At 44.8% G+C, this 12,500-nt stretch overlaps 1 protein-coding gene across 1 annotated transcript in view; it reads right to left on the bottom strand.

Moving 5' to 3' along the window:
- Positions 1 to 2,951: 2,951 nt before the first annotated feature.
- The window catches only part of LOC134456400 (plexin-A1-like), a 14,877-nt gene continuing 5,328 nt past the window's right edge, over positions 2,952 to 12,500 (bottom strand). Inside the window, exons 2-5 of the mRNA XM_063207765.1 lie at positions 12,319 to 12,442; positions 10,401 to 10,537; positions 4,807 to 4,974; positions 2,952 to 2,958 (exon numbers count right to left, since the gene is read on the bottom strand). Of these exons, the coding sequence (XP_063063835.1) occupies positions 2,952 to 2,958; positions 4,807 to 4,974; positions 10,401 to 10,537; positions 12,319 to 12,442 (436 nt within the window). The remainder of the gene's footprint in view (positions 2,959 to 4,806; positions 4,975 to 10,400; positions 10,538 to 12,318; positions 12,443 to 12,500) is intronic.

The raw sequence follows: 12,500 nt of genomic DNA, 5'->3' as shown, positions 1-12,500 counted from the left end.
TGGTATTTTGTGTCTGGAAAATTAAATTGGTACATCCTCCTCCCAAACTGATTAAGATTAGGCATATCAATAAAATTAATCCTGAACACTTCATTCAAGACATCTTGAATGTGAATTGGGGAAGATTTCAACTAATTCCAACTGTTGAAGAAGCCTGGCACTTCTTTTATTCTGAGTTCCTGCAAGTAATTAACAAAAATGCACCATTGATTTCAAAGAAGATCAGAGGTCAAAATCTTCCCTGGATCAAAGGTGAACTTATTGGTTTACTTAAACAAAGAGATAAGGCCTGGGGAAAATTCCGCAAAACCAGAGATTCTACAGACTGGAACATTTACAAGGAGCTAAGGAATAGATGTAAAACTGAAACAAGGAATGCTAAAGCAAGTTACTTTAAGAATAGCCTGGCAACAGATTTTAAAAATCCTAAAAAATTTTGGAAAAAAATGAATTATCTTACAAACAAATCCTCAAAATCTTCCACAACCCATATTAGTTCTAATGGCCAAATGGTAAGTGAACCTGTAATGATTGCTGAGGCATTCAGTCATCACTTTGCTACAATAGGACAAACTATGTCAGGTAACTCCCATTATGGGCCAAGCCTGACTCAGGGCAGGAGTAACAGTTCCTTTTGCTTCAATATAGTCTCCCCATTTGACGTCCAGAGGGTCATTGATGGTATGAGAGCTGGATGTAGCGCAGGCCCAGACGGCCTGGATATTAGGTTCTTTAAACTGGCCTCTCATGTTCTGTCATTCCCTTTAGCTGATCTATTCAACTTATCTTTAACAACAGGTGAAATACCTTCCTCATGGAAAAGTGCTAGAGTAATTCCTCTTCACAAGGGCGGCAGTACCTCAGATATGAACAATTACAGACCTATCTCAATAATTAATAGTGTAACAAAAATATTTGAAAAGCTCATATTTAACCAATTGTCCACATATCTTACGGACCACAACATATTATCTCAGCATCAATCAGGATTCCGACCCGGTTACTCAACCACAACTGCTCTCTTAAAATTTACCAATGATGTAATGTCAGCTGCAGACAGCAACATGCCCTCAGGTGCTATATTTATTGACCTCTCTAAGGCATTTGACTTAGTTGACCATTACCTTTTATTAGATAAGTTACATGCTATTGGCCTGTCCAGTACAGCTTTACTATTTTTCAATTCATTTCTTCATAACAGAACTCAAAGCGTCTTCTTTCAGGGTAGGGTAAATTAATTGATAAGGGCGTTCCTCAAGGTTCATCGTTGGGCCCTCTGTTGTTTTCTATTTTCATCAATGATTTGCCACAAATGTGCTCTGATAGTCAAATTCACTTATATGCTGACGATACTGTATTATACTATTCCTCTGCTAATATTTCTCATATTCAACATACTCTCCAATCTGACTTCAACAAAGTGCAACAGTGGTTTCTCTCAAATAAGCTTCTCCTGAACAAGGAAAAATCATATAGCATGCTGTTTTGTACTCGAACCAGCTCTCTGCCATCTACTAACTGGTCAGTTACTCTTCTTGATGGAACACTACTAGATAGAGTGGAGGAGTTTAAATACCTGGGTGTCTGGCTGGACTCTCAGCTCTCCTTTAGACATCATATTAACACAATTTCCAAGAAAATAACTGGTTGTTTAAAATCTCTTTATCGTTCAGTTGACTGCTTTTCACAGGAGGTCCGTAAAAGAATTGTAACTCAGTTAATTTTTCCAATTCTTGACTATGCAGATGTTGTATATGGTAATACTCCTGAAACTCATCTTCATCCTCTCAATGTACTGTACAACAGTCTTTGTAGATTTGTACTTAGATGTCCGTATAGGACACATCACTGTACAATGTATGAAGCCTTGAACTGGCCTGCACCCAAGAATAGAAGAAAGCTCCACTGGTCAATTCTCATTTTTAAATGTATACACACACAGTCCCCTCCTTACCTGAAAGAGCTACTAACCCCCCTAAGCTCTGACTATAGCCTACGTAACATTGACCATCTGTTCTTAGTGACACCCAGAATTAGAAAGGAAATCGGTCGCCGAGCATTTAAATTCAAAGCTCCATCAGTTTGGAATAGCCTTCCCTCTTCATTTAGGTCCATCACTTCCCTTTATATTTTTAGATCATCTTTAATCACTTACTTTGAAACATCCTGCTCTTGTTTCTGAAAGGCCTTAGTTGCTGTGTCGGGTTTTTGTTTGTTTGTTTCTGGCTACGGTCTGTTTTGTTTTTGTGTTTTTTGGGTTTTCTGTTGTCTTGTTTTGCCCTCTTCCTTCTCATTCTTTTTCATTTTTCTTTTCATTCATATGATTTCTTTAACAACTAATGGCATCTTGTAAACCATACTATTGTAGCATGTTGGGTGGTGGGGTAGTTTGGAGAGCAACGCCAGTGAGTGAATGAGTGAGTGTGTGTGTTTTGTTTTGTTTTTTGTTTTTGTACTGTACTGTCAGTAGGACCCCCTCGAAAATGAGATGGCACATCTCAAGGGGCCATCCTTGTAACAAATAAATAAATAAATAAATAAATAAATTCAACACAAAGTTCCGATCTCAGAGGGTCTTCGTCAGGTGTATAAAGTAGGTGACGTGTACACTAAATCGGTGAGCAGCAACAGTGCGCGGATTTTTCCTTCTTCTTTTACGAGTCTTTGTTTGATCCAGCACCTGTTTTACTGGATGTGCGCACATCACTTACACTGCTTTTGGACATCGAAGGGGTCCACAGGGCAAAAATCATGCAACAGTATGAATATTTTTCCACTTATGAATTTTGTTCACTGAACAAGACGATGCTAGATATCACCACTCTTCAGGCACATACACATTCTAAGAATGCAGTCTTAATCCAAAACTTATAGTCGATCTTCTATATTGCATTTGGACCCAGAGTACTCTGTAAGTTTTGAAATAACCCCTATGAACTAAAACCTATTAATTAACACCTAAGAATTAAAGAAAAGGGGGGCGCACCTTGCATCAATTGTTTGCTTTATTTTTGTGCACAGACGCGTTTCGGCGTGTGCTTTCCTCAGTGTACAAGGTAGCCTATTTATTTTGGACAGCACCCTTAAAAGTTACCAAGAGGCCTGAGTGAAGCCTGCTACCTATCATACACTAATGAATGAACAAATATGCATTTTTACACTGAACCAGACGATCCCGGTACCACCACTCTTCAGGCATACACACTGTTATTAAACAGTAGGCCTATAAAATGCAGTCTTAATTCAAAACTTATTTCATCTCTCTATCTCAAGCTAACACATCATTTTCTTATTGCGCAGATGAGATACTTAGCTGAATCAGTTGTGCTAAGAGAACACACAGCAGGATCTTATATTAAATATAAATATAATATTAAATTAAATATAAAGTCTTGCTGTGTCAAGGTTTGCAGATGTCCTGGAGGAACTCACAGACATGTCCCTGTCAAGCACCAGGATTCTACAATGGCAATGCAATGACCAGTGTTGCCAGATTTGTCTGATCCAAAACCGCTCAAAAGGTTATGAAAAAACGACAAAATGCGCTAAATTCCGCCCAATTTCAACAAATTGCATTGGTTTCTATGGATATAAAATGGCTTTAAAAACCGCCAAATGGCCAATTTTTCCCATTTTTACCCGCAGACGGCCATCCGAAGTAGCCCAATTGGGCAGGCAACCGCCCAATCTGGCAACACAGGCAATGTCAATGCTAACACGGTGAGTGCAGTCGCCCTGCGCTGCCCTGTCATGGACATAGACGGACTTTGACAGCAGGGGGCCTGCAGACATGGCTAACTAGAGTTACACAACACACACACACACACACGTACGCACGCACGCACGCACCACACACACGCATGCACACACACTGTACACTGTACTCCAGACATGGCTAACTAGAGTTACACAACACACACACGCACGCACGCACGCACGCACGCCTAACTAGAGATCATGAGTCATCTAGCCGCCCCACCCTAAATCCCCCCCCCCCCCCCCCCCCCCCCCCCCCCCCCCCCCCCCCCGCCAAACAGGCGTCCGGCCAACACAGCAGACAGATGTGCAGGGAGGTGGAGGCAGCACAACAACAGCAAAGCTAGACAGCACTGATACAGTAGCAACACACACTTATATCCCTCTCTTTCTCTGTCTGCATCTCTCTCTCTTTCTCTGTCTGCATCTCTCTCTCTTTCTCTGTCTGCATCTCTCTCTCTTTCTCTCTCTCTCTTTCTCTGTCTGCATCTCTCTCTCTCTCTCTCTCTTTCTCTGTCTGCATCTCTCTCTCTTTCTCTCTCTCTCTTTCTCTTTCTCTCTCTCTCTCTCTCTCTCTCTCTCTCTCTGTCTGCATCTCTCTCTCTTTCTCTCTCTCTCTTTCTCTCTTTCTCTCTCTCTCTTTCTCTTTCTCTCTCTCTCTCTCTCTCTCTCTCTCTCTCTTTCTCTGTCTGCATCTCTCTCTCTTTCTCTGTCTGCATCTCTCTCTCTTTCTCTCTCTCTCTTTCTCTTTCTCTCTGTCTGCATCTCTCTCTCTTTCTCTCTCTCTCTTTCTCTCTTTATCTCTCTCTCTTTATCTCTATCTTTCTCCCCCTCTCTGTGTATCTCTCTCTCTCTCATCACTCTGTCTGTCTGTCTCTCTCTCTTACACACACACCCCGACCTCTGTCCTCTGTCTACACACACACACACACACACACACACACACACACACACACACACACACACACACACACACACACACACACACACACACACCCCCACACACACACACACACACACACACACACACACACACACTCAGACGTGTACCTGGCGATGCTCCAGTCGGGCTCGATCCTGGTGATGGTGGGGTCCTCGGTGTAGTTGAAGCGCACCTCTGGGTTCCGCAGCTCCGCAGCGTCGATGTCCACCGTGACGGGCACGCTGCCCGCGGCCAGACCCGCCGGGGTCATGCACACGATCTCTTTAGGAGTCCGCCTAAAGGGAGAGAGACAGCACAGAGTCACAGTGTTAGTAGGTACTATAGACTATAGTATGATAGTAACTATGGTAAGGCACACTGCCAGCGGCCAGGCCGGCCGGGGTCATGCACACGATCTCCTTAGGCGTCCTCCTGAGGGACACACAAGGAGAGAACACAGAGTTACACACAGTCACATAGACAAGCTACAAGGTATACAGGCTGCCAGCGGACAGGCCTGTGCGGGGTCATGCACACGATCTCCTGTGGAGTCCTCCTGCCCCAGATTGCGTGGGGGTTGAGATGGATACAGCTGAGATAGGACGGTGCTTAGTTGCCATTGGCATTACTCTATTTTATATTTTTAATACTAAGGGGAGGTGCTGTACAGAGTGCAGAGAATGAAAACTGAGACAGGATAAAAAAATAGGTGGGAGAAATGGGGTTATGTACAGGGGAGGGAGAATGCAGAGTTACAGTTGGTTCAGCCTGAAAAGGCTCAGACAACACCTGACACAAATGACTACCTGTCCTCCTAAGGGCACGAGGGAGAGTGGATGCAGACAGTGCTGACTAACAGTAACTGTAAGTTCAGCCAAAGGCCAAGACATCACCTGACACAGAGGACTGCCTGTAGTTATCACCAGGTCAGGTCAAGTCAAGGTTTAAATTCATAAAGCATATTGGAAAACTGCCAGCATTGTACAAAGTGCAGACACAGAAATCTCAGCAAGTAAGAAATCTTCTGCAAGACAGAATGCACAAGGTGAATTGGGGGGTGGGGGGCAGTACAAGCAATGAAACATTAATGTTAAGATAAAGGGATAGATGGAAAAATTAAATAGATAGAAGTTCATTATGAATCTAGTGTGGACTATTCATGGGAATTTTGAGAGAAATCTACAGCGCGATAGAGTAAGATGAGGACAGGACATAGCCTACATAACTCTGCAGCAGGCAGCACTGCTTTCATTCTCCACAATTTCCTCTCCACAAACACGTCCAGAAACCAAACAAACACGCCCACAGACCAGACCAGCCTGGGGATGGGTAGTACAAGCATTAATGTTAACGGTGCACTTTGTAATATACGTACAGTATTTAGCAATAGGCAGCACAGTTTCAATGAGCAGCATAGTTGCAGATATCTTTTTCAGTTTGTGAGATATCTCCTAGAGTGTCATAGAGTAAGATGAGGACATAGCCTACATAACTCTGCAGGGGTGGATTTCTCAAAACCAAAATTGCTTACTACATTAGCTACTTTGTTGTTTTCAATGCATTTTCCCATTGGCAACTACCGAAGTTGCTAACAGGCTAACAACTTCTCTTTTGAGAAATGCACCCCAGCATTGCTTTCATCCTCCACAATTTCCTCTCCTCAAACACGTCCAGAAACCAAACAAACACGCCCACAGACCAGACCAGACCAGCCTGCCGCGCCGCGCGGGCTGCCTGCTGTTTCCCGGCCCACCAAGGGGGTCGATCCAACACTATTGTCAGGCCGCCTTGAGAGGGGCTTTGTGACTGAGCTCTCTGGTGTTCTGAGCTCTCGAAACGCTAAAAACTATTGATGTCGGAACCCGAAACCAGAAAATCAAAGTCTAAAAATTAACAACAAACACACAAAAATGTGTACTACACTACACACACTCAATGTACATTGTCTGGAGCTACAAAGGTAGTGCAGCAGGGGCATTGCTGTGAGCTGTGCTGCTTTTCTCAGGTTGTCAACAAACTTTGTTGTTGGAACTTCTGCTTCGCGTTGCTGGAGGCCAGTGAGTGCATCTGCTATTTCTCCGATCCGAGCAAGAGGGTCGATCCATGTGTCTATTGTATGTCTATTGTCAGCCAGCAGCCTTGAGAGTGCTTTGTGAGGTACTGTAGAGAGAGACAGGAGCTACAGGAGAGTGGGCAGACTGAGCTATACACCAGAGGCAGACGTCCCATGAGGCAAACCCAGGCAATTGCCTAAGGCCCCAACCAAATCTTCGTTCCAAAGGGGGCCCCAACTGTCACACCAGTCAGGATGAACACACAAAATAAAGTTGGCTTGATCTTAATGTGTCACTTATGTAAAGTAATCGAAGATATAGGCCTATATGAGACAAAACACTAAAATAGCACCAAAAACACCAAATATTTCATGTCTATATAATGGGCCTGTTGGAACCTACGCACCCACCCGGAATCAAGAGAAAAGGTCGCGGTACCTCCCTTTGAAAGAATGACTACATAATGACCTTTGAGGGCCCCATGTTTATATTTTGCCTAGGGCCCCAACATATCTAGATGTGGCCCTGGGCTCCACATGAACAGTCTGCATTCTACAGCTAAAGCGGTGTCATAGCTGCACAACACTCTCCTCTCCTCTCCGCTCTGCTTTGCTTTGCTTTTGCCTTGACACACTTGGCCACTCAGTACAGCTGCAATTCTTCTCCCCCTTTCAAAAGCACTCGCCACATTTTTCTGCTCAAACAACTGCCGTTCTTTCTTCCATTCTTCCTTTCTTTCTTTCTTTCTTTCTTTCTTTCTTTCTTTCTTTCTTTCTTTCTTTCTTTCTTTCTTTCTTTCTTTCTTTCTTTCTTTCTTTCTTTCTGTCTTTCTTTCTGTCTCTGTTGTTGTGAGTGTCAGCTTGCGTGCTCCGCCGCCACTGCTACTGCTATTCACACGCAGAACGACGAACGCTGTTGAATGAAGCCCAGCCAGCCCAGTGTTATATGTGTGCAATGAAACATTTGTAATCTGTGAAAGCTAAAGAGATCACGACGTGAATTCTACACCCCTGCCCCCCCCCCCCCCCCTCCTCCTTCTCCTTTCTCCCCTCCTCCTTCTCGCCTCTCGCCTTTTGCTTTCACCACCAACCTACTCTTGAAAATCCACTCCTTTCACCTTGCTGGTGAAAAGCAATTTAGGGAGGATTCTGTCCCTGTGATTCGGGAGCAGGAGGGAGACGAGACCTGCCTGTAATGTCTCTGTCTGTTGATTCCAATCCCCCACACTACACACTACACAGCCCTCAGGTTACCATAGGAACCAACTATCTATTTATTTATTTATTTATTTTGAACCACGCTTTGCCTCAGCCCTGTGAGACGCGGCGTGCCCTAGAAAGCATTGGGACAGGAGCTGCATATATTGACAAGGTGGTTGTCACAAATAACAACAACACCAATAACAATGGCAAAATAAAATAAAAAACCAACCAGGAAGAGAAAGGAGCAGGCAGAACAGGTAGGCTATAAAAAGAAAGAAAATAGAGGTGGTGAATGGAGAGCAAAATAAAAGGAAAAATAACTAGAAAGCAAAAAATAAATAAAAGGGTAAATAACTAAATCATTTCTGAAATGAGAGGGTAAGAAAAGAAAAACATGGAAATGAAAACGTGCGTCATGCCAAATAGAGGTCTTTTGCTCTCACATGATGTGATGCCGCTTGCTTGCAGTGTGAGCAATTTTTTGAAATATGGCATTTTGGCATCAACGCTCCTATCCGAGAGACATTATATTTAGAAGACTTAGTCAAATGGAAATAGATGTAATTTTTGTGCCTTGGTGGAGCGTGTGGGTTTATGAATAGAGCAACTGGCAAACGCGTAGTGGTGAGGTGGTGGGGGCGAGGAGGAGGGAGGAGGGAGGGGGGAGGGGAGAAATTGATGGATGGGCCAAAAAATAGGGATTAACCGACGAGAATATACACACAGATATGGACACACACATAGATACGGACACACACACACACACCTTACACACACACACACACACACACACACACACACACACACACACACACACACACACACACACACACACACACACACACACACACAAACACACAGACATACACACACACGCACACGCACATGCACGCACACAAACACACACACGCACACGCACACACAAACACACACCCTCTCTGTCTCTCTCTCAGACACATGCGTACTCCCTGCACCTCCCTCGCTCTCTCGTGGATCCAGACACACTCACATAGCCCTTAATTGCCCCCTCAGACAATGCTCTTCAGCTAAAGCACGCCAGCACACCATGCATACACATTCACATACATGCATAAATTCATATGCATGCACGCACACACACACACACTCGTGCAAGCATACATGTGCACTAACAAGCTCGTGCTGATGCACAGAGTTTACCTACTGGCTGCTATTCCCCTACACACACACACACACACACACACACACACACACACACACACGAAAGCATGCACATGGACGCACGCACACACGCACGCACGCACGCGCACACACACACACAGGCTGCTATTCCCCTGTCTGCTCCGCGTAACTTTGCTTTCTAAGCATCGAGAGCAACACCGAAAGAAAAAATAAAATAAAATAAAATATTTCACGAAAACATTCTTAAGTCCAAAAGGGGGTCTCCGCTGAGAAAGTTTGGGAACCCCCTGCACTAGCTGACGGCTGCCACAGCAATCTGCCTTTTCTCCTTTCACTCATGTCAGCCAAGTGGCACCAGCCTGATTTGCACCCCCTCTCTCATCCTCTCTCCTCTCTGCTCCTCTCCTCTCCTCCTCTCTCATCCTCTCCTCTCCTCTCAACATTACCCCTCCTCTCCTCTCCTCTCCTCTCTCCTCTCTCCTCCTCCTCTCCTCTCTCCTCTCCTCCTCTCTTCTCCTCTCCTCTCCTCTCTTCTCCTCTCCTCTCTTCTCCTCTCCTCTCCTCTCCTCTCCTGTCCTCTCCTCTCTCCTCCTCCTCTCCTCTCCTCCCCTCCTCTCTCCTCCTCTCCTCTCCTCCCCTCCTCTCTCCTCTCCTCTCCTCTCCTCTCCTCTCATCTCCTCTCCTCTCCTGTCCTCTCCTCTCCTCTCCTCTCCTCTCCTCTCTTCTCCTCTCCATCACCGCAATGCAGAAATCCTCCTTCTGTAGACGTCTGGATGGCCAGGTAAGTAAAGGACCCAGACACATGCACACACACACACACACACACACGCATGCATGCACACACACACACCCACACGCACACACACACACACACACCCACACACACACACACACACACACACACCACACCACACACACACACACACACACACACCACATAACACACACACACACACACACACACACACACACACACACACACAGAGCTACTTTATTGGACACGGCCATCGAGATGTCCATCTCTTGTCCACAATGTGCTGGAATTGGTTTTTAACCTGCTGCCTACCACTATTGGTAGACCATATGAAGCAGACACAACAGGATGCACAGAGAGATAGACACTTCAGCACACAAGTGCAGGTAAAAACCTCCTGCATGTGCACACACACACGCACCGCACACACGCGTGCACGCACACACACACAGGAGAGGACATACACAAACAATCATGCATGGCACACATACTGTATATGCGTGCATGTACACGCACACAGACAAACACTCACACACACACAGATAACCTACTTCTTGACGAGGCAGGGTTGTCGTCCGATGCTGACGGCCACCGAGCTGCCCGCGTTCAGGTGGCTTCCCTCGATGGTGATGCGGGTCCCCCCGGAGATCGGTCCCTGAGCCGGCACCACGCGCAGGAAGAACGGGGACTAGGGGGACACAAGGGTTATTTATTACAGTTATTGCATTACATTTGTACTGCCACGTATTTTAGGTACAGGGTATCGGTTACAGGCCAAGGAGCAATGTGGGATTGGAAATGGGGCCCTGGGCTGGCATCATACCCAGGAAGAAGGGGGACTAGGGGGACACAAGCGTTATTGCAGTTGTTGCATTACACTTGTAAAGCGCCTTGCAGTTATTTTAGGTACAGGGTATTGGTTACAGGCCCTGGAACAATGTGGGGTGAGGTGCCTTGCTCAAGAGGCACTTTAGCCATGGGCGAATGTGCTGGTAAGGATGGGATTTGAACCTACAACCCTCTGCTCTAATCATTGAGCCATGGTTGCCCCGAACACAAGGGCAGAGAGGACATACTGTCACCCATATGTGTCAAAGCATAACATTATTTTGTTTTTAAGTGACATATTGATGAGTGGAAGTGCAAAACGCACACCAGAAACAGAGGTGCTGGCAACCAGAAAATATAATTGCAGGAGGAGAGAAGTGACAACGTTTCGGCCTGTCGGCCTTCTTCAGGTCACCTGTCACACGTGACCTGAAGAAGGCCGACAGGCCGAAACGTTGTCACATTAAAAACTGTTTATTTAACTTGTGAGTGTGCGGCACTTCTCTCCTCCTGCATTTAAGTGACATATTGTCACCCATACTGAGGATACAGTATACGATAACTCTGTATATGATAGCACCTTACTTGACGATGGCATCATACGTATGACATAACAATGTCATAACAGTGTTGTAACAGTCATGCATGTGTCATGAACATTATATCAATGTCATAACATTACTTTGTTTTTAAGTGACATTTGGTTGTGGTGAAGACATCCCTATTTTACAAGTAAATATATGATAGCGAACCACAGATACGGTCCTTAGAACAACCCTGTGTGCGCTGCAAAGACTAATTACTGTAAAACACACAAGTCAATAGCCTTGCTGCATGAAAAATACTAGTATCATAAAATCACTTAATAGTCGTACAAACATTCTTGTGAAGATTTTCCATTACATGGCTTTGAAGAGATTACTCACAGCGACACAGCAGGACATCCAGACAGAGACGTCTACACAGACTTCATTACTTTAACGCAGAAGCCTTAATTTTTATTATCCTTTTAGTTTAACACTATTTAATGTATGATGAGAGGCAAAATCTTCAAAATCAATGCCAATACTGTTAAAACCAAAGGAGGACATTCACTCGCTGTTAATGGTCCAAACTAATGAGTTAGACAATGAATTGCCCAAACGCTTCTCTATCACAGCGGTGAGCCATTACTGTCGGCACTAAATCACCGAATAATAATTTCATGGCAAAGGGGCGTCTATCCAGGCATGCTCTGTATTACATATTAGCCATTAAAGTATGCATTGGCAGCGCTGTTGCAGTTATGGCCTAACTCTTAGGGATGGGAGTTGGCCTTGCAATCAGAAGTTTGCAGGTTCGAATCCCAAATCATCCAAGGCTGAATATAAGTGCCCTTGAGCAAGGCATCTAATCTCACATTGCTCCAGGGACTGTAACCAATATCCTATACTTAAAATAACAGTCGCTTTGGAGCAAAGCGTAATGTAATGTTGTAATGTAATGTTGTAATGTAATAATAATGTAATATTGCACAAAAGTGAACCTGACAAAGCGCAATGCGAAACGCGTTGTTCACCTAAATAAAAAACAGCAAAACTAAGTCCACCAGTGTGCAGTAATCCTTCTTTTTTACTATGTAATATTGCACTGTTTACTTACCACGAAGGTGAATGCGCGTGGTTTGAGGGCCCTGTACTCTGGTTGGCACTCCTTAACGCACACCTCCAGGTTAGTGGTCTGCTGCGCCGGGTAGGCCGTGGCATCTCCCAGGAGGCACACGATCCTGTGGCGGAATATACAGTAGAGGAGGTTGATGATATCCATCCATTCATACATAACAT

Source organism: Engraulis encrasicolus, chromosome 10, assembly GCF_034702125.1.
Source record: "Engraulis encrasicolus isolate BLACKSEA-1 chromosome 10, IST_EnEncr_1.0, whole genome shotgun sequence".
Lineage (NCBI taxonomy): Eukaryota > Metazoa > Chordata > Actinopteri > Clupeiformes > Engraulidae > Engraulis > Engraulis encrasicolus.
Note: the sequence above shows the minus strand (reverse complement) of the source record. Positions and strands in the feature narration are given on the sequence as shown.